The sequence below is a fragment of the Numida meleagris genome, chromosome 7, assembly GCF_002078875.1.
Source record: "Numida meleagris isolate 19003 breed g44 Domestic line chromosome 7, NumMel1.0, whole genome shotgun sequence".
NCBI classification, from domain to species: domain Eukaryota; kingdom Metazoa; phylum Chordata; class Aves; order Galliformes; family Numididae; genus Numida; species Numida meleagris.
This window is the reverse complement of record NC_034415.1, coordinates 12,141,155-12,164,331: the sequence shown is the minus strand read 5'-3', so window position 1 is coordinate 12,164,331 and position 23,177 is coordinate 12,141,155. Positions and strand designations below refer to the sequence as shown.

The window sequence follows — 23,177 nt, the reverse complement described above, 5'->3', positions numbered from 1 at the left end:
TTAGCTTCTGGCATTGGATCTTCACTTTTCTTTGAATAACTATACAAAAGACAACCTATTTCAACCTATTTTGTATGGATAATTGTGTAGTAGGTGCTTAATAATAACAAGGATAATTAAAATACAGCTAGAACACCAAAGGACAGAAGTAGAAAAATTTAAGAGAAAAAATACAGAATGGAAAAGAGTACATCATTCTAACAAAAGGAACAGACAAAAGGACCCTTTACTGAACAGATTTCTTATTTTATACTCTCTAGTAATGCAGATACTTGTGCCTTCAAACCAATTTCTTTCAGTGCAGTATTTTTATATACTACTTTTCATTTCAAACCACAGACTCTTAGTATATATTCAGTAAATACCAGTGGAGATATTTAAATTAACTTGGAATGTTTTTAATAGTATAAATCAAGTAAGAATTTATTCTCTGGCTAGAAGCCTTGTCTAAAACTTTACTTTCTTTAAATGTTGTATCAGTCTATAAACACAAGCTCTTGTCATGTTTCACTCAGTTAATGATCAGTTATTTAAAGGCCAATTATACACTGAGATCAGGAATATTTCCTAACTAAGGAAAGGCGTGAAGGTCAAAGAACAGATGATATCTCCAAAATATCAGCTCTTGGATAAACTGTCTCCTAAGAGGGAAGCATTAGTCTTTATTTGCATTGATTGACTTCATCCTAACAAACAACCCACACCGTTTTTAGCACCAAGTAAACTGTTTTTCTGTTGTTTTAATCTGTAGGACAAAAGAAAACTGCAAGAAGAAATTGCACAGAAACGTCGAAAAGTAGAAGAGGAAAAACTGAAACACCAGCATTTAAAGGTAAGTCATTGGATTTATATAATTAAATACAGCTTTAAGTTGTTCAACTCGAGAAAGAGTTTTGGAATGCAAATCTTCATATATTTAAGTCATGCTTTTACTGTCAAATTTTCAGGGCTTTCTGGAATCTTGGCAGGACTCCATTTGACTCCAATAAGCATCAGGTTTTGGGGGAAAATAAATAAATAAATGAAAATCATACTTAGAAGTTAATGCTATTCAATCACTTTCGTGGCATAAAATGAAATCCTAACCAGAAAACTCATAGCTGAAAATTAAGCCTCAGATTTCAGACTGGGTATGTTCTCTCCCTAATTCCACTACAACAGTCTCCCTTAGTACAGAAGATGGCACAATCAGGAGGTATAAGTGCATTATTTTATTTTCAGGTGGGGAGAAGGAAAAAAAAATCCACCAGCAGCCTATTTTTGTTTCTAGAAATATGCAAGATGTGGTATTTTACATGCATTCTTGTACAGGAACAGATAAAGTTTTTCAAGAAAGATGTGGAATGCAGTACCTAGGGTGTGGCACATCTCATTGAGCATATTTAAAACATAATCCTCTTCAAAACAGACACCTGCTCCCAGGTTTCAACTATCCTCTTTTGTGTCAAGCCAAGTTACGCTATATTAGTTTACTGGGACAGGAAAGCCAATGAGAAAGTCCTCCGTGACTAAGGTTTTATTGCAAGATAACGACCATGTGGACAAACATAGGTAATATATTGTATGATTAAGTGAGAGAGGAGTATCTTCCAAATCCTGTAACTACTAACCAGCATATTTCTGTCTTCCTCCACATGTATAAAGCACTGCAATTTATATCTCAAGTTTCTTGACCTATTAATTCAAAATGACTCTCCTTCTTTTAAGAACTCATCCATTGTAGACATCCCTCTAATCCTCACTACTGTTTACGGAATACAAGAGCAATGACCTAACTCCCACCATTATACAGATGTTCCTGTTAGCTGGATATCACTATCCTACTCCTAGCTTCATCCTTAATTCCTATTTTTAATCTTCTCAACAGGTTTATAAAAAGGTTGAAAATGGTTTAACGTGTTTTTTTGTTGTTTGCCTTGCTTGTTGGAGATATTCTGCTTGTTTTGTAAATTGGGGTCTCTTGCTTCCAAAAATTTTTCTGTCCCCAGTCTAACTCCTTACTAAGAAGAGACAGATGAGATGATAACAGGTCTTAGTTATCTAATAGAACCATACTGGAGAAGGAGTATTTATTCTCTTTATGTTCCTCTCTGCTGTGTGAGGTAGAGGACATGCAAGCAACTACAGCACAAGTAGGTGACCAGGGCTTCATAGAACTGCAAGGGTCTAATGAGCACTACAAGAGAGGGTATCTGAGAAATTCCATCTTCAAGTAATTCTGAGTACCATCAACTTGCACTACTACCTGGAATCTTCCTTACTGGGGCAACGAGCGAAAGAATCAGAGTTCCCTGAAAAACATAGATGGCAGTGCTGTGTGTATACTTCCTAAGAGCTTTTCTAATCTATCTTGCTACATTTTTTGTTTCTGGCAAGCTTGAACTCCTTTAAGTGCTATCTTATAGATGCTGGTCACACACCTTATTCCAGGTATTAACAGTACTGAAATATGACTTGCATGAAAACTATGAAAATAATTCATGCTTCTCCCAGCAAATCGCAAGATAAACTGCTGTACCACTGTGAGAGTAAAGCCTGCAAATTCAAAACACCTGTGCCTTCCAGGGGGGCAGTTGAAATCTTTCAGGATTGGTTCAACCTTGTTAAGAATTAATTTCAGTGGACTTATACCAGCAGCATGCACAGGACATTGTTCACAGAATTTGCAGACATTAGTTGTGTGAGCTGTGACAATTAATCACAGAAGAGAAGGATCACTTTCCAGAATTCTGGACATTTCCATGGCCTTGTCACATCAGAGCGTATATGCATCTTTTTTCCTTTAAAGTAACAAGATGTATGAAATGTGCTTTCATATTAGAGCTATAACATGGTAAAACATGTATAACCTAGTACTGCACTAAAGTTGTTTTATAACAGAAGGAAATGTTGACAGCAGAAAAAAAACCTGACAGCACCACCATGCCAGTGCCTCAGCAGAGCAGCCTTCTCTGACTAACTCCTAGAAGTTGTATGTTGTTCAAAGGGTGTTTCCACTATGTAATGTGTCACTCTTCTAGAAGCAGCTAAGGAAATTTGTGAGGTTACATGATGTGTAGTTGTGAGCAGTAGCAAACTATTCTAGGAAAATGCAAAAATAACACCATTGTGTTACATCTGTATTTGGGGAGTTTGTTTTCTTGGGTCTAACCTGTTACATACACGATGTTTTTGTTGATTTCAATGGATTTTATCAGTTACTGAGGACTACAATACCAGGCTTGCTGCAGTTTTCATGAGGAATCAGATTTCTTTTTGAGTCAGCAGCGCAGAACTTTCAGTTCCAAGGAGGATTAAAATTTCACTAAAATCTATACTCTGATTCAAAGATAGTTAATAACTGTGCTCCCTCTGACTTGGGAGAACAGTATTTTGTGATCAATAAGGATTATGCCAACACCAAATTACAAGCACCTACCAGATTAGGTAAAACCAACCTGTTAAAATATTAGCAACTATTTCATCTGAGTTTAAAATACCTTTGCCATGAAGTTGGAAAAGGCTGCCAAGCAAACCCAGAGTCAAGGCTCAAGACTTCAGTCTTGCGCAGCCTCTGCTTCTTGCTGATTTCCTAGGATCCAGCATTGAGAGAATACTGTCCTGCACGGCTAGCGTGACTGTAAACACTGCTCCTAATTGCTGCAAAATAAATACTACTAAGGAGTGCCACAAAGTTCCCAACAAGCCTGTTTTACCTGCAATTTCTATCAGAACATTTGTGTCATGCATGAAGCCAGCTGAAAATATGCATTTGGATTAGCTGGTCCTCAGTGATAACTTCACAAGAAACCTCATAGCAAAAAGACAAGAAAGAAACATTTTAAATAATTCAGTGTGCAGGAGGCAGGTAGGGACCCCAGCAACTGCTCCAAGCAGCGCTGAGGGTAACACAGACTTCTCACCAGTCCTGGGCACAATTCTTCCTCAAAGTTGCAATAGTCAAAATCCAATGTAATCTTCATCCATATCCTACAATTAAAGTTGTATAGAAGGAAAAAAGGAAAAAAAGACAAAAACATGGCTATCAGACAGCTCAAGGAATCTAAATTGCAAAGGGAAATCATAGTTCATTAAAAGCCTCATATGCATCCTTTTTCTCTCCTTTTGAAAAAGTTTCACTGAAGAGCTCTGACTCTTCTTCCCTAAGGCAGATCTGGATTTATATTCCTGAGTTAAACTGAAGGAAGGGAAAAGAGAGCAAGAAAGTTTGCATGGCTTCTAACCTCTAGCCTACCAGTTTGACATTTATCTCCATGAATACTTCTCTCCCCAAAAGTAACTGAACTATCGAATTACTTTCACATGCAACTGTTGATGTTGTAGGGTGGCTGTAATAATCAGTGTGTACTGCCAGATTTTTCAGAATTTGAAGACAGATCTACTTGGCTATACTATATACGTGCAACATATATGTATACTCAAGGTGCTTACTTACAAACCACTCAAGGGTCATCGAGTTTCAACCCCCCTGCTAAGTGCAGGATCGCCAACCACTAGACCAGGCTGCCCAGAGCCACGTCCAGCCTGGCCTTGAATGCCTCCAGGGACAGGGCATCCACATCCTCCTTGGGCAACCTGTGCCAGTGCCTCACCACCCTCTGAGTGAAAAACTTCCTCCTAATATCTAACCTAAGTCTCCCCTGTCTCAGTTTAAAACCATTCCCCCTTGTCACTATCCACCCTTGAGAACAATCATTCCCCCTCCTGTTTATACACTCCCTTCAAGTATTGGAACGTCACAATGAGGTCTCCCCTTTTGCATGAGTCTGTAATATGTATGCTTTGACACAAATGTTCCGCTTCACTAAGTAGTGCTCTTACCCTCAGAAACATTAATCTGTTACAGGTAGCAACTGATGTCCTCTACCTTTTCATTGGATGGACAAATAAAACATGACAGTGTTCTTACTGAATTTGTTTTTAAGTCAGTCTTGAAACACGGTATTTTTAATTGTTTTTGTTTTTTTTTCAGTGGCACTTGCCCCATCATCACTTGCCTTATGCTAGATACAGCAAAAAATATGGAACGCAATTATGACAGCAAGACAAATACAGTAAATTTCTGACTAGCCCAGTTTTTGAAGTACAATACTCTGTATTTTTCCCCCATCAGAAAAAGGCCTTACGAGAAAAATGGCTCTTGGATGGCTTCAGTTCTCTCACTCCAAAAGAGCAGGAAGAAATGCAAAAGCAAAATCAAGAGGACCAACAACAAACTCGTGAGCTGGAAGAAGACATTTTCAGGTAGGGCAGTACTGCTGCCCCTCTGTTTGAGTTAAAATGGTCCATTCTTAAAATCTCTCTTTGTCTTTGTGAAGGATTAAAATGTCAATGAGGGCTAAACAGAAGCGGATTGATATGCAGCATAAAGCAATCTGCTGTATTTTCTGGTCAGCTAAAATTAGAGCATACAGAATGCAGGTTTCTATGTTGTGGATTTTAATAAACTGCACAATATCTTGAAGAGTATTCCTTTCTGTGATACAAGTCACACTGTACTTGATTGTAAGCCAACCAGAGTGTGGTTTCGCTTTGAGACTGACATTGTTAAATCAAAACCTCAAAATAAGAGTAAGTCATTTTAAAAGTTCTATGTCACTAGATCCTGCACAGCTTTTCATACCTTTCTTCTACCAGAACTCAGCACTTCTGAGCAGTACAAGCCTGCTGAGCTTGCCTATCACTTGTCTTATTTTTGCATATCTTCCATACAATTGTGCCCCCACTTTAAACTCAGAAGTCTGTTACAGTGAAGACCTTCCCGTAATCTTTATAAAAATGCTCCTATATATCTCATTCCATCTTCCTGCCCTCCCACACAGGGCTAAATTTGAACCACATAGGCAGTCCCGCATCTGGTTCCTGTATTTACTATGGATGTAATTGTAGATGCTTTTTAGATGAAAGCGGCTTTTCCCAAAAACAGTAGGGCTCAATACAAAAACCAGATCTAGGCATACTGACTGGCACCTCCCATTAGCAACCACTGCAAAGCTGAAGTGTTTCTGTTGTTTTAGATTCAGAAAAGAATCATCACTCTTATTTCTTATTATTCTTTCAGTTCAATAGTGCCTTCCTCCATACACTCCTCTCCCTCCACTGTCCTCCTACATGTTCTTTTGGCAAAGCTGTCACCAAGATTATCTCTTCTGGTTATCTCACTCCCACCTCCCTCCTTACTCCATCTCTCTAACACAAATGAAAATTTTCTTTGCTGACAGGCAGCAGCCTAGTACTGGTTTGCCCTATAATTATGCTTCTTGCTCGTAAGCACTTTTCTCAACAGAACAGCTTTTCATGTAGCTCTGCAGAATTTTTGTTGAAGCAGTAGGAAGTAGAGAGTGTGCTCTGAAAACATCCCCACAGGTGGTGATTACAAAGATGTGAGATGGGTTCCCTTGATGCTGTGAGCACCAGGAAAAGGAGCTGTGTGGGGAAGGGCTAGCTTCAGAGCACCAAGGAAGTTGCACAGAGCAGGCAGCTGCTCTGCATCAGCCCACTGATGGTTCAGCTCTTCTCTGCACACTAGGAGAATAGATCAAATTTTCAAAATCCTACTGACTTTGAGTAAGAGTTGGACATTGAGCTGAAGTCTCCTTTTGTGCCCTAATAATTTTGGTGAGGAGAGTTTTGTTTAACGTCATGAAGCAGATTTGGTGTGTGTATTTCTCATGGGAAGGATATTTTATTCTGCTAAAATAATCAACACTGCTGCCAATTAATTTAATGACACTTAAGAAAACAAGGAATGATCTTATAGTGGAGATATGTAAATGCCTATGCCACTGAAAAAGAAAACTATTGAACTTCTGATACAAGCACCTCCTTATGAACACTGAAGTATTTATTTCATCAGGAAACATACTAATCTCCAGCATCTAAATCTAGTCTGTTACCTGATAACATACTTTAGGGGCTCCCCGCACCCAAGTCATTGTTACTGAGCTGCCTCTCAGTAATGCTGGCATCAAGTCATCCCGTCTTATTTCTGGAAAGACTTGGAACGCTGGTTTGAGACTTAAAAACCATCCTATAATACTAGTTAAGAGATTTCAGCAAATAGGGCTGAAGATCATACATAGTCATATATGATGCCATTGCAACATCTCTCAGAATCCTGAGTTCCCAACTACAGCCTTTTGAAGAGCCTTTTGATGCTGATCTTGTAATTGCTGTTTTGTCTTTGTCTTCAGTTCAGTGCTCTTAATTTCTGTTCGCACTGTTTCTAGTTTTAATTTTCTACTACACCCACATTAAAGCTTATTTCTCTGAATGCAGCCATACAAGCTTTTTATAGCCTGAGTAGAATTAATCACTAATATGAATAGTAAAGCAGTAATCAAACAAGAGCTTCAAAACAGAAAATCTCCTTCAATTTGTAGAGATATATCAACATTAAAAAAAATGCAGTTTCTCTGTTTTAATTCCAGACTGGCGTTAAGAATGGGTAATACATTTCTGAAGTTTATCTGAATTAGAAGCTTCTAGATACTTCAGAAGGTGGTCATAGGCATTGAAATGAGTCTAAATGCTCTTACGCTTTAAGGAAGGAGAAATAAGAGTGCCAAGCCATTCATTTGTACTTGATTGCTTACTTAAATGACAGATATATTTTACATATATATGCACGCACATACACACAAATGAAAAATTTCAAGGGCTGACTGGAGACTCACTGTGAATGGGAAGGCTGTATGCTTAGTACTGCATCACATGACCAAGAGCATACATATTACACCAAACAAGCATAAGGTGAAGTTCTTGAGCTTGTAAACTTCATATATGCCTGAGCCTGTAGTAGCCTAAATATAGAAGTGTGTCTGATACGTCCCTACTGAAATTTTTGCCAGAGACTTTATTAACATTCAGTCTAAAAAAAATTCCTTTCCTTTGTAGGTCAGATGCAGAGGTGCCAGTTTGTTTTGTTTCTTGTTTTTTTTTTTTTAAACTGATTCCTATTTATAGTCCTGCATTTAGAAGAAATGTATTAGACATCTTTTCCTACATAATCATGTGGCTTGGGTTGGAACAAACCTTAAAGCCCATTTAGTTTACACTCCCTGCGGTGGGCTGGTTGCCACCCACCAGGTCAAGCTGCCCACAGCCCCATCCAGACTGGCCTTGGGCACGTCCAAAGATGTAACATCCACAGCTACAGCACTGAGCAAACAAATATAAACATTTTTGTATATAGATGGCAAAGATTCTGACCATAAACCAGCAATGTAAATAATGATGAAAATGAAATAACTGTACATGCAACTGTAAGTGATACAGTTTGATTGCATGTGTTGGCCTTTCTCTTCCTATTACAAATATATATTTTTTTCAAAAATAAGGCTATTTATTTTACCATACTGGTGTAATGAAACTTCTGAATGTTTCATATTATTTTTATAATTGATTGTTTCTCCATGGTTAGATATATATTTCCACAACCACCTGTTGTTAATACCAGTGTCACCAACTGACTTGTCTTGCCTGTGAGCTTCTCCTGGCAAGGTCACCCAGACTGCTTCCTCCTTAAAATGACTCCTTCTTCTAGAAATAGCTCAGATTTATTTGGAGTGAAATGCATCAGACAAATAATGAGCATAAAATGGAAAAAAATAACTGAAAGGGTAACAGAAAATGAGTCTTCACTTCTACAATAAGAAACCTCAAAAGTACAATGAAGTGGTATGTAGCAAGTATTATTTCCTTCTGTCATTAATGTGTTTTGCAATACAGCAAATAGAAAAGACTGAGTATTGATGATGTTTACCAGAAGAAAAGTGCACATGAAACAACAGTGTCATCATCAACCAAGACTGACTACAAGAGAAATCTGCATCCTGGAAATGAGAATCAGTACAGAAACGCTCTTAATTCCTGACCATGGAGAAACATTCCTGATCCAATCAGTAGCATAAAAGGATCTTTTACCACCATTGCTGAAGTTAGAAGGACAGAATAGATGTTTAAAGGCCTTACTAGGAAAAAAAACCATTTTCATTATTGATATATTTACTCTCATTACTAAGCAATCAATATGCCTTTGAGACTTTGACAGCTTTTCTCCTTGTGATACACAGAGGAGTTAGGAAAGGATATTTGATTTTACAGGTGAAGAACGAAGACAGAACATACCTTGAGTCACATGGAAAATTCTCTCAGAACTAAGAGGTTAAGCAGGTTTATTCTTATCAAACATATACACCTATGAATTATACCTTTACCAGTGTTCACTAGTTGTCTGGCAAAGTCATCTAGAGAAACATCCATATTGCCTTTCCAGATATCATGTCTTGTTGTTCAGACATACCCAACTCAGTTTCAAACCAGCCAGAGACACCAAAAGCTAATAATACCCAGCCTAGCATGAACAAAATCCACTAAAAATCACAAAACATACACTGAACTACACTTGCACAGTATTTTAGTTGTACCATAGATAGCACTCAAGCTAGCAGAAGCCTGCCTGACTTTGCATGCATGACATGAATTCACATCTCTGACCTAAGTCAGAAATTGCTATACTGTTCATGTATGCACTTGTCAAGCAGTGAGAACAAGATATATTGAGAAGCTCAGTAGAATTCTTCCTACCATGCATTTGATTATGAAGTTTCACCGTTGGTTCAGGTAGATCCTGACCACTCTGATAATTATTGTGTTTTTCACTTTCAATGTAAAGAAAAATTTTTTCCACTATCCTTATAACAGCCTGTTTCTCTCTTCTGAGAGGATTGCTTGCAGTTGTAGGCATGTTATTTCCAACAGAGGCATTTCAGGCCCCTGTTTGGAAACAGTCTTTACTTGGATGTCAAATAGAGCTAGCATTTATGTACTACTCAGGATTTGTGCATTTCAAGAAAAAAGGGAAGGTTCTATTTTTTGTATCAACAATAAAACAGCAAGTAGAAAGTGGCCTGTGCCACCTTACAGATGAATAGCTCAGCACTCAGGTTACAGACAGAAACAGCACTTACACCATCTCTTCTTCTCACCATCTTTACATGTTAGAGCTTACAGTGAGACATGTTTGCATGGTTCGTGTCAGGGAATATGGTGAATGAAGAATCAGTTCCTTTTTATCGTTTGATTTTCAGCAAATAGCATTAATTCTTGACAGAATTAGTTGCTAAACAGCATGCTTAAAAATGTACAAACAGCATCATGTTACTAAGGACTACTCAACTAGTTTGTAATGTGATACCTGAAGGAAGGCTAATGGTTGGTAGACTCCAGAGCTGCTAATAAGCATTTGACTCACCTCAAAACATGTGAGGGCTTGCTAAGCTGCCTTTTCTCTTTGGTCTGGTCTGCTCCAGGGTGGTATCCTGCTATCTGCTTTTCATACATACAGCCTTTTTCTTTTAAGGTGGCAGTGGTGTCAATTGCAGCAGATGAGCTGGTGGCCAGCAGCAGTCAAGTATATGCTGTAGTATTTCTTAATTCAGCTACTGATTTAGCAGAGGAACCTCCAGTTTAGAATCTCAGCTTCTAAAGCTCCTTGTTTAATCCACTATTCTGTATTACTTACTTTCCCCTCTAAAATAATTTACATCACTCAAGGAGGAGAAATATCCAAAGGATTGCTTTCATACAGTAACTATATCATGCTTCATTCATCTGCAAGATGCAGCAGCTCCATCAAAAGATTTATTTTAAATAATAACCAGCGCAGCTGCTAGAACCTTTCAAAACACAAACTGTGATTAACTTCAAAACACTCTCAATGAATGACATTTTTAGGAAGTTTCTAAGGACTTAAATGCTGGAAAGAGATTCAGGTCTAACTTTTCAACTGTACCATACCAACTTCATAAGGACTTTGATATCTTTGAATTAGCATGCACACAAACTATACCCTCTGAAAATGAACCAAAAAGTTATTTATATCTTAATACTGGTAGCACATCTAAAAGAGACAAGTTCTCATTGCAGTTTTCCATTTGGAGAGACATGTATAATCTTTCCTTAGCCCCACTGAGCACTGAATCAGTTTTTTTGTTTGTTTTGTTTTTAAGATATCTTTCCAGGATTTTTCTTCTTCTACCTGTGTCTAGCAGCAGTTAGAGTCCAGACTACAGCAAAGGTTAATTATCCTTCAATTCATTATGCTTCTGAGGTTTTAATGAACAGTTTTAGCATTATAGTATTGAAATCAGGTCTCTTGTAAAAGCACATTTCAAAATATTAAATACTACCCTATAAGTGCAGAAATATGGCACAGTTATTGCATTTATTTCTTTCGTCATCCTACAAGGGTGTTTTAGTTTTTTTCTTAATTTCATCTTGAATGCGTTATTCTTCACATCTCAGTTTTCTGGACTGAGATACTGTTGTTGTGTTTCAAAAAAAAAAGATCTCACCAGCAGCTAAAAAATTCACATAGTACTCTGTTGGTACAGCTTTAGCTTTACAATTCTGAGTTTTAAAGGCAAGAATCACAATGTTATTCAGACTCTTCAAATAATCATAGAGGAGTTAAATAACATTTCTCTGCTGGCCTGCATTCAACTATTGCATATGCTTACTACTTTAAAAAGAGAACAGATTTCTGTTACTGATGTTGACTTTGATAAGAATCAAAGATAAGTCAAAACATAACGCAGTTTTTTTCTAGCATTTTGTGATAGTCTACCATTTATTTTTAACTTTAGATACGATCATCTTATGATTAATCTTAGCATCTGTGATGTCATTTGCAGATGCCTTAAGCCTACAGTCATCAACTTCTGACATGGATTCGAAAACAATGGGAGACATTATTTCAATCAAACGCAGAGCATTCTGAAATTTGCTTTTGTTTTGTTCCCTTAAGTTCAAACAAAAAATGTTCCCAAAGAAAAGATAGAGATGAACCAGGAGACTAAAGCTATACAGCAGGAGAGATCTAGTTCAAGTCCCAGGTTGGAGCTGAATTAGGACTTGATTCTGGATCTCCACGAAGAATCAACTTCCATGATTACCAGGCTACAAGACAAGCTTCCGTCTAAACCTCAACAAATACGTGACTCTGCAGAATGAAAGTCTTGACTACAAAAACAAAAAAATACATTATGGGACACCTCCCTAATGTCACTGCTTTAGTTACACCGGAGAAAAGTATTTGACTGAGATATTTTACCTTAGAGGTGTGCTTGAATAGCCAGGCATAGATTTCTCCTTCTCACGTTTACAGAAACAAGATATTTTGTCCCAGATCTTTCTGACTAGGAGTGTTTCATCAAGCATCTTAGTGCTAAGAAAATAAAACCTTAGTTAGTGAGAGATACTTTAAAATTTTTACTTAGTGTACAAGAAACTATATAACATAGCTTTAGCATATAACAAAATGAGGAGAGAAGGGGGCTGTGGTCCCTTTTAAATAACGTGCAAATCAATGGCCCAAAAGAAATTCTGACTACCGAGCTTTAGTCTTTTACATAATGAGAGCTTTTAAAGAAAATAACTCATGAGCCACATCTTAACTGGCAAGATACTTCTGATTTGTAATACTGAATCTGACAGATGAGCCAAGTGCTGAATATCGTGCTGTTCTAGAGTATTTGGAGTTAGTATATTTGGTATTAAGTTATAGGCTTGCAGTCTTTGTAAAACAAAGTCACACTGACAAGACCTAGCTGCAGTCAAAAAATAAATGAACCATTACAAATTGTTTCTTAATGCAGGGAATCTCACTTAAATGCACATTTAGAAAGTGGTTATGAACACCTGATGTGATGCGTCAATGCCTTTATGAACTACCCAATTTCTCTTGCAAATGCATTCGTAATTCTTGTAGGATATTACTTGAGCAGACACTGCAGATATGAACCTTCCAAGCTGTTTGTTCTTGATGAATTGATCCATGGCAGCTTACATGACTACTGTTTTGCTGAAAATGAATGCTTTCCAGAGACATAATTTCAGCACTTTCCCAAAGAATCACACACACAAGAAGTTGATCAACAATTAGGAAGCACTTGCATGGCTGCAAAGGCCTTAGCTCATAAACCTGAAGTGGGACCCTTAAAGCTAAGAGATCTTAAGTTTGTAGACTAGACAGAAGTTTGTGTTGCCATGAGAAATGCTGCAGTAACAACCCTCCTAACCCCCCCAGTCCAACCACACATCAGTAGTATCTTGCATTTCTTCATCTCCTGAATCAAGCCTTAAGCTTCTCATCAGGCATTGTTACATTCATTTTACCATAGCAAAAAATGGTGAAATCCCAGAACTGACACTCACATTTGCAAAACTGTAGAGAATTGTTTTGCTGTCTTTGAGCCTACCCACAGAAAGCCCTTCACTCTGGGTTACTGAATTTTCATATTAGAATATTGATTAAGTGCTGTTTTACCTAATTTAGTGCTACTAAGAGTACTTGCAAATGGCATTTTTTTTAATCAAACAAAGCCCTGATATATCAGCACAATACTTGCTTTCTCTCTCAGAAATATGGATGCAACATTATTTCCATGGATAAAGGTGGTTCTTGTGGAACTGCACCTTCAACAGCATTACCTACAACTTTTCTTTGCATGACCCTCCTGAATTCAGTTTAATTTGTATACTAAAATATAGCATATGAGATGATCTACTACAGCTCTTAAGCTCTTGTCAACTCTTACAATTAAAGAATTTGCAGCTTTTGACATAAGTACACATGCAGAATGAAGAAACAAAGTCATAACTCTGGTGTCTGTAACTAGATTTGTTTCCTATATCATAATTACATGGGAGAGTAGTCATATTCTTTGAGACAATGGAGTGAGAAAATTTGCTTAAAATGAGGAAATCCTGTGGGGGGTGTATATTCCTTATTTATTCCCTCATGGAAAATGAATATTTTTTTTTTAAAAAAACTGAGAATACTATTTTTTCTGAGGCATGTGAAATCATAAGCTGACTTCATATCAGAGTGAGATTTACCACTAGCCTTCCTAATGTCTGTATTCAAAATTAACGGAATCTGCAATGCTGTTCTCTACCTGATATTAAATCAAAATGAATTGTAATTGCAGACTGGAGAAGGAAATAGAGGCCCTTGAAAAAGAGGAAATTAACGTCTCAGCTAAGGAAGAAGCTATTTTAAAGAAACTTAAGTCAGTTGAGAAAACAACAGAAGACATAATCAAGGTAAGTACCAAATTACTCCATACATAGAACACATAACACATTCATCATCATAATTAAGGAAACAAGAACTAGCTAGATCATGTGAGTGGTCATGAACTTTTTTTCTGAATCAACAGTAGTTCAAATACAAAGAGGGGTCAAGAAATTATACTGTTCAAGTGTCCATGTTTCCATTTGCTTTCTGGGGCAAGGAGTGGAGGTCAGGAAGCAATTCTTATTACTCATCCATAGCACATAACAAGAAAATAGCACTGCCACCAATCAGCAATGCTGCACCACAGCAAAAGATAGTCATAATGATGCAGAGACCAACTTACACTCCTTCAGGCCATGTGCCCAGTTAAACCTCATCATGTTTTCCCCTCAGGAGAGGGGAGAGTGAAACATTACTTAGCATTACCTTTCACTTTTGTATAAAGGTCATTTTGATATTTGAAAATCTCAAAAAGTACTGATGAAACTCAGCTTCATTTCTCCAGTTTTTCTTAAATACACACACTTGAAAAAAAAAAAGGAGGGAGATAGATAACTGGAACATCAAAACATAGCTTTGAGAATCATTGAAGACAACCAGTTTGGACCACAGTGTGAGGCTGTCCACTGATTAACTTCCTAATGTCCTATCTTATTTTGTGTGACTTGAGATCATATTGGCAAAGATGACAGAAAAAAAATTCTTTCCCACATGTCATGCTCCAGCAGAGCAGATTCCATCTTTAGGTATGAAGTCATGCATAGACGGTAAGACATTAACTAGGCAGCATTTTTCTTTATCACTTTAAAGTTGACTAATCCACATTAATTATCAATGGTTCTCTCTCCTAGTCTGTGAAGACCGAAAAAGCAGGAGTTGAAGGAGGTATGTTTACTCAAAAAAACAATTCAAAAAAAGGTTCTCATAGAAACCAGTAAAAAACAAATTCATTGTGGATCTCACTGGGGATCTTCTTTATTCAGAGGCAGCAGACTACATATATGCCAACATACCTGACCTTCCCAAGCATTTCAGACCCTCTGCATGGAGAAGGCCAGGGCATGCTGCCATCGATGATGAAGAAAAGAGAAAAGGTACTGCTCACCACTAACTGCAAAAGCTACCAGTGTTTGCAAAAGCTTCCTAAGCCTCAAATCTAGTGAGCCTTAAGGAAAGAATAAGCATTATCAATACAGGACAGTGCTCTTCTCAAGCCATGTTACATTATCAGTGATGTCATCAAAACTGCGAGGTGGAACACTGGTGTACGGCTTGTGCCTTTGAGACTAAGATTAAGTGTTTTCAGCACTGACACTTCCCTCTGGTAACTCATTCCTCTTCCTAGCATAACTTTTAGTTTCCCCCTTCACATTTCATAACCAGTAGTTACACCCATGGGGTAGCCATCAGTAACTGGTTATTTCTTATCAGTTAGAACACTTTCTAACCCCTTTGAGTGCCCAAAACTAATGTAGCATGTCAAGGTCTTTCAATTGCTATTGCCAAGCATACCACTAGAAGCCAAGGTTAAATCTGGCTTACTCACTCAATCACATAATAAAAACTTGCTACTCATCAGCTTATTTTTCCTCAAAGAAGTAGATCCAACAAAAAAAATTTTTTCCAGTTCAAGTTTTGACAGAACAGGGGGATTCAGAATGAGAACCTAGTACATCAGTTACAGATATTACAATTTTACATGTTTTCTAATTCGGTCTGATGTTTATTCTCCATCAGTCAGAACTCTTCTATAATGTTTCTTCCAGCTACTGCATCATCAGTTTAATTATTTGTTTCTTTCAACAGCATTGTTTGCAATGGAAATGAAAGTTGAAAAAGACATGAAGACAGGTGAAAACACAGTGTTGTCAACAATACCTCTTCCCTCAAATGAGTTTAAAGAGACAGGAATTAAAGTCTATGACGATGGTAGGAAGTCAGTCTATGCAGTGTCCTCAGATGGCAGCGCAACGCGAAATAGGATGGATGAACTTGCTCCTGTTGAGGTGGAAGACCTTCTAAGGCAGGCAAATGAGAAAAATTCCCAGTCTCCCACAGAGTATCATGAGCCTGTGTTTGCAAACAAGTTTTGCAGGCCAGTTACTCCTCAGAAAGACAAATTAGTCCCTGGACTAAAACTGGAAGACACGCACAAAAGAGAGATGAATGGACTCAGCACTCACACAGAATTTTCCCCTGTGGCAGAACCCTTCATACAGCAACCTAAAGAGAATGGGCTTAATCATCAAAAGGTAACACCAAAGTCTCCCTCTCCAGTACTTCTGGATTCAGAGAATAAAGTACACGTTAGTGCTGAGAACAGAATGATACATAATGAGAAAAGTGCTCCACATGAAGAATTAAAACCTTATCAGAATACAACAGAAAGACATGATGAAACAAGGTTTTTAAGCTCGTGTCATCCTAATGAAGCACCCCCCGCACCTCAAGATGAGGAAGATGTTCATTACCGCATGGTGCAAGCTGTGCCATGTTACGTGGATGATTCGGAACCAGTTACAATGATTTTCATGGGTTATCAGCGCATTGATGACGACGATGCAGAAGCAGACCAGAAGTTGACAAGATACGATGGGGTTATCCGTGCCGAATTAGTTATTATTGATGATGATGACGACGACAGCAAGTCTGAGAAACCATCATATCATCCCGTTGGCCACTACAGTCAGGTTTACCAGCCACCAAGCAGGAAAACCACAGAAGTCCCACAGACAAACCCTGTGAGCAGCCTAGGCACAAGCCTGAACAGTGCACCCCACAAAAATTCTATCTCCCTACGAGAACAAGAGGAACGCTTAAACTCACCTACAAACCGTGTTCATCTTCAGAGCCAAGCGTCAGGAGACGGTACTGAAGATCCTTCATTAACAGGTAACAGAAAAGGAAAATCATGCCAGTGCTGTTCACTTATGTAGTAAACTGATACTGCTCTACCTGGTAACAATCATTTCACTTCAGTACTTTGTTTTATGGACCAACATGAAATTATTAATCATTTCTTTGCTTCTTTGGTAACAAATTCTAATCTGCATTCTGGTACTAGTCAATTTCATCTTCAGCAATGTGCTAATTACCACATCAAAATTTTGGGGGGGATAACAACCACTACTAATCTCAGAAAATAATTTATTTGATTTTCAGAGATTAAAAGTAATTCTATTTAAAGTTACAGTTAAAGGATTCTTTAATACTACCTCAGTTAGAAGGATAGTTTTCATTTCTAGCAGGTAACTAGCAGCATTGCTTCCTAACACCATCTCCTTACTGGAAACATTTTGTGCCTATTTGCATAATCTAAGTTGCATGTTAAATCAGAAAGACTGTTTAATAACCACCTATACGTTGCATTTTTTCTGGAATCAACATTTCCAGCCTTGCCTTGACAACATCTATGCAAGTTTTAACTTTTTTTTGTTGACTTTAACTTAATCTTTATAGGTTCTAAGAAATGATGAAAGTTTTCCCCCCTATATTTGGTTAGTCAACAGTATTATTTCTCAACTTTTTTTTTTATAATCTATTCATATTAAGATGTCTGTTTCTTACTAAGTTTTATAATAAAATGTTGAAAGAATAATAGTAAGAAAGGTTGAAAGGACAATAGCACGTTTATGCTGCATTTGAAAGCATATAATTAAACTGCACTTGAGAGTATTTACAGAAGATTTCAGACAATTGTCATATTGCACACTAAAAAGTGTTGTATTTGAATTATAAGGGAGGCCAGGGGTTTGATTATACATTCTCTTCCTCTGCTCTCTTCACAACTATATTCTGAGTAATTTTGCGATTTAGAAGCAAAAGTACAAGGCCCTGCCTAGTAGTGGCAGACTAGTATTTCTTTACAGTAAAAGTGAAGCCAGAAATCAGGTGGGCATTGGATATCAAAGGAATCTCAAGTATTTGTGCAGCTGTCAACACTGATAGGGAAAAGTTGTTTATCAGAGCTAATGAATTAGGAGCATCAACAACCTAATGCAGTCATGCGCAACACAGCTTGAAATACTCCAGCAGTGCTGCCCAGCACTTCTGATCAATCAGGTCACTGCACTTTTCTGTCACTCAGAAGGAGCTTTGCTCCCCTCAAGCACCAATTATGCCATCTGTGCACTTCCCCAAATCACCCAGGAGCAAAAGCTGTTGCCAACAGTTCTATGCCAGCAAATGAAAGCAGCAGTAGCAAGCCACAGGCAAGATAAGTCATTCCAGCAACTACTGCAGCCCATTATTCTGGGGGGACAGTCCCTTAATTACCCCATCACATTTCTATAGTGAGAATAAAGAATCAACACCCACCATCCAGAAGCCAGTTGCTAGCAAAACAATTAATTCATCCTACAGCCTGCTCTATGGAATAGACCCTAGGAAAGAGGTTTCGAAGAAGTAACCACAAACCACAAGTACTGTAACACGATGGAAAGCATAGCAATGACAGCAGAGTGGCAAAGTCCTAGGCTGCAGCAAGCGAGGATTTGCTCAAATGCAACAGCCAGGGACACAGAAACAAAGGAAAGAAGCTGCTTACCTTCAGAAGGCCTCAGGTACACAGGGATCTCCAGCAACATGCCCCACAACTCCACTGCCAACCCTTAAATGATGTCTGGGAAGGGGTGAATCCTGGCTCCACTCCTTCTCGTCACTCAGGGGCATTGCATGCACCTGAGCTCCCCTGGGTTGGCCCTGCCTTCCCACCAGGTGCTCCATCACTGGTTCAGGCCATGACTTAGCATTTCCACTGCAAGTACCATTCAGACAAGTGATACATCTGAGATGTTAGCTGAGCACCTTTGCCTGTAACAATCTTTGCCTCTTTTTGTCTCCCAGAAGAAGCTTTTGAAGCTTCATTTTCCCCTGCCACTCAGTCACTGAAAAATCTTTTTGAAGGTTTGCGGAAATCTAATACTGACTGTAGAGGAAGTGGTAAACCTAGCAAAGACATTTGAAAACCTGTTCTATCAACTTCTGTTTGTCTTACCCATTTATTTACAAGTACTATGCCAAAGAATACAGTGATTTATGAAAAATCCTGGTTCCAGTTAATAGTAGTTAGGCAATGACATCAAGGCAAAAATACACCCCAGTATTCAGCACTGCCACCAGCTGAGTGCCTTGAAATGCCCAGTGGAATTTGGAACTAAGCCATACTCCTCTTAGCCCCTCCACCTATTTATCATCACTCCTCAGGGCATTTTGATCTGTGGAGAAAGCCAGGAAATTACTCAATTTTTCCTAAGCAGTCCCATAATCCTATTGCTACTTCTAAAAATGAAACAAAACCAGGAAAGCCTCTTACATTTAGAACAATGTATGACAAAGCATTGTTTCTTGAGAGAAATAAACTGTTTTCAAACCAGTCACTGACGCTTCAGCCTACCAGGTTCACCCTAAACACCAACAGTGAAAAGGGGGTAATAAGGAAGTTATTTTTGGCACCTCATCCTTCATTCCTAAAATGAAACACCATAGAAAAAAAATAATCCTCTCTGAAATTCTGAGAGGAAAGCTTTGGGAAGCATTTTAATATTAAACAGACACTGAAGGTGCTCTGAAGGAGCGGAAAGCAAGAAAGCACAGGACAGAACAGGGAGGAGATTCCCTTATGTGACAATCTTGCTTTGGGAAAGAAATGAACCTTCAGAGGAAGTTACTGAAAAGCTGGTGATGGCAAAGGACAACTAGGAAGCAGAGAACATGTTCCATGTACCAATCTAGATGGAGAAATATGGGATTAAATAAGGAGTTTCCAGAGTGGCCCCAAGGTGGCAGACATGTAGAATGCACCTCTTTCCATATGGTAGCAATTTTCATTTCCCTGTGAGCTTAGTACATGCTTTCGGAAATAGCACAGAGAGAAGGGGAGGCAATGCTATATTTAGCATGCTAGCATTTTGTTTTGTTAGAGTTTATTTTCTCTGTATTTCAGTAATGCAAATGTTTTGAAGATTAAATATTCACTAGGGAAAATAAAAGCCCCTGTGATGGAACAAAAGCTAGGCATAATGGGATAACTGGAAAAAAAACTGAAGCTGAATAGGCAGGAAAGCTTCCAGACAGTATGCAACAGTGCCTCATGGGAAGTACGCCACTTTCTTCTGTAATGCTGTAGAAAACAAGACATAATCAGTAGTCCAGGGGTGCATTTTTAAAACGACATATCAGACAAATTGTTCTCTCAAACCACCAACTGGGATTCAAAACCTCTTGAATTCTTTGGTCTGCAGACAATACACAGTTCTGTAAGAGCTAAGCTTAACATCACTGGTCCCATGCCATAAGGTTACACACAGGTACTTCTATAATTTGCAACAAACTTCAGCACTGAAAACAAAATTTGAGCTGGACATTTGTTGACCTACATAAATCAAGTAAACAGCTGCTTTGACCTCCTTGTGTCCCAGTACACAGAGTGTAGAGAAGAGATTCTATTTTGGGGGACTCTTCAAACTACCAGGTCAGAGGGCTGAAGATTATTGCCACTGCATTCTCAGATCAACAGCTTAGTGGGGGAGGCTCTTACATATCAAACAAAAGCATTATATTGCTGTTCTAAAAATAACATTAACATTTTATCATCTGCCCTGCACTGTCCCTTTCAAACCAACCTACCTTATATCCAGCTACAGACTGTAACCATACTGATATTTATACAGGTAAATTACTCTGTCAGATTTAATTCAGGAATATGACTAACTCCCACCCTGACTCACAGCACCAGGAAGAGGAAAGTTTTCTGTGAGCATCAACATAAAAGAAAAAGGCTTCCAAGCAGTTACAGCTCCCGCTGAGGAGTTTAGTTTAAACAAAGGGTTTAATTATTCATGCATCCTTTTAATCTGTCAGCATCTAGTCAAGGACAATACCGTCTGTCTGCAATGTGTCAGTGAAGGTAACAAACAAAACAGGAGAGCTGTGCTAATTTTCAAGTAGCAATAATGGAATACTTTTTTTTCTTAAATATATGCTCACTTTACCGCAAATTTACCAGAACTAATGCCTTCTACTAATTTCTTTCTGTAACTCTAAAACAATGCTTATTCTGCTGGATTCACTGTTGGAGGTACGTGTATTCTTCATTATTCTACATACAGAAATTTTTGTATCAGAAAATTTGACTTAAAGTAACAATGGCTTTGTTTTCTTTGTTTTCCAGCTCTGAGGATGAGAATGGCAAAGCTGGGGAAAAAGGTGATTTAACAGCTGTATGACATGGAAGTAGAAATTACTACTCAAAGCAGAGTAAAGCTAAGAAGTTTCTTCAACATACCTTTTGGATCTTAATGCCTAGTTTCTTGCTCTTCTGTTTTACACATCTGGGTTATTTTGCACTTCGCATAGCCCAATGGACTCTAACAGACTTTCAGTTTTGACCAACTGCCACATACACATAAATGAAATCCTGGATTTTTAAGATAATGGAAAGTTACCCAAAACCATAAATACAATGTATATCTGAGAGTGAAGACGTGCATAACCTGTCCCCACAGTCAGAAATACATTGTTGCTACATACACAGCAGATAAACACTCATTTCCAAGGAACTTCACAGGATGTTGTTCACTTTAAAGCATACTAGTCTGACATTTGATTGAAAATGATATTCAAACTTTTTTTTTTTAAAAACATTAGTTAAAAACAAGGTATGAGAGATAGGAGCCAGGAAAAGTGTAAATATAAAAGCTGATTTCCAAGCTTAGTATCTTGGCCAAAATTTGAATCATTCCTTTTTAAGAGCAAAACAACCTCAAAATAGCAAAGCCCACATTTAAGTATTAAGCCACATCTCTAGAGCACTGCACTCCACCCACGCTTCTCCTTTACATATGACAATACAGATATCCTAAAACCCTGCTCCCCTCCCCACATCACATACATGCTTCCTGCCCTTACCTCACAGACCCCGTGCATAGCACTATAAACAGCCTGACCTGCCAGGCATTGCTTCACCTCCTAGCTCACTACACGAAGTGTTACTTTACCAGAAAGCTGGTTGCCAGACAGGCGGTGCCTGTCAGTCATAAACATTACTGCTTAGTACACGGGTTTCGTCAGCCAGAGGAGCTAAAATTAGTGCAGGCCTCCCGTCAGAAACCAACTTGTCAGTGGCTTGTCCTGCAGCAGGTCTGTTCTGGGGGTAGCTGCTGCTGGGCATGGCTCCTCTGCAAGGAGCAGGGCTCCCACCATTCAACAAGTTCATTCTTTCCCCAGTGGAGTAAAGCTAGGGCACTTAGAGCAGCCATAAGGTATAATCACACGTAGGAAAGTCACATGCAAGTCATTTTTCTAATACCAAGTTCTTGGGAAAAAAAAAAGTGCCTCATCACTCTACGTCCTTATATTCAAATCAGTATGATAGCATTACTTTGGTAGGTCTTAGGCTGGTTTGAATCACTAGGTGGATAAAGCTCAGGTTGTATTGTTGTAGCTATAAATACTATTGTTGTAGAAATAATTACCAAAAAACAACCTTAACTTTTTCGCTTGTCTTCCTCGTTTCAAAGCAGGAAACTGAAGCTGCTACCTCATACTGAGGCACAACGGTAGTAATCGGCTGACGTATAGCCTCTAAGCAGGTGGTGGCTCCCAGTCTGAAGTAGACAGTGAGCAGAGTGATAATCTCAGATTTTAGGAATTGTCAAAGATGGTTACCTGGAGATAGAAAATGTAGAATGTAGATGAATAAACAATTACATTTTCTCTACATCTAGCCTGTCCTAATTTGTTGTAGAATGTTTTCCTCTCCCTTTCTCTGAAGATGTTTATTTTCCTGTTTCTGCTTAGTTCTGACAGTTACACTCAGTAGTTTGTTTTTGTTTTAAGATTTATCTTAAAGGTTTTCAATGGGATATAATTTGGATAGTAGGAAAAAGTTACATGGGCAGATTTTATGACAGAGGCAGAATGATTTGGGCACTCATTCTCTGCTTTCCCCCAGTAATAACTACTGTTAAGTGATCTGGCAAACACAATACAGAAATAGTTTAAAAGGAGAGAAACTGAGAGGACATCAGAATTGTGACTATTAAGTAAATTGACAGGTAAAATTCAGTACTGAAAAACAGAAAGTAGTGTAAAA

General features: G+C 38.3%; 1 protein-coding gene and 1 long non-coding RNA gene across 5 annotated transcripts in view; one reads left to right on the top strand and one right to left on the bottom strand.

The window, feature by feature from the left end:
* LOC110402491 overlaps positions 1-13,982 on the bottom strand; it is a 54,143-nt gene extending 40,161 nt beyond the window's left edge. Inside the window, exon 1 of the long non-coding RNA XR_002441123.1 lies at positions 12,116-13,982. This is a non-coding gene — a long non-coding RNA (uncharacterized LOC110402491). The remainder of the gene's footprint in view (positions 1-12,115) is intronic.
* Positions 1-22,802, top strand: part of PALMD (palmdelphin) — a 49,982-nt gene extending 27,180 nt beyond the window's left edge. For 3 of the 4 annotated variants that reach the window (XM_021404615.1, XM_021404614.1, XM_021404616.1), the window contains 7 exons: positions 752-832; positions 5,114-5,244; positions 13,995-14,109; positions 14,935-14,968; positions 15,067-15,177; positions 15,890-16,975; positions 21,255-22,802. In XM_021404615.1, coding sequence (XP_021260290.1) covers positions 752-832; positions 5,114-5,244; positions 13,995-14,109; positions 14,935-14,968; positions 15,067-15,177; positions 15,890-16,975; positions 21,255-21,298 — 1,602 coding nt within the window. In that variant the 3' untranslated portion in view covers positions 21,299-22,802. The remainder of the gene's footprint in view (positions 1-751; positions 833-5,113; positions 5,245-13,994; positions 14,110-14,934; positions 14,969-15,066; positions 15,178-15,889; positions 16,976-21,254) is intronic. The other variant, XM_021404617.1, reaches the window with a different exon arrangement.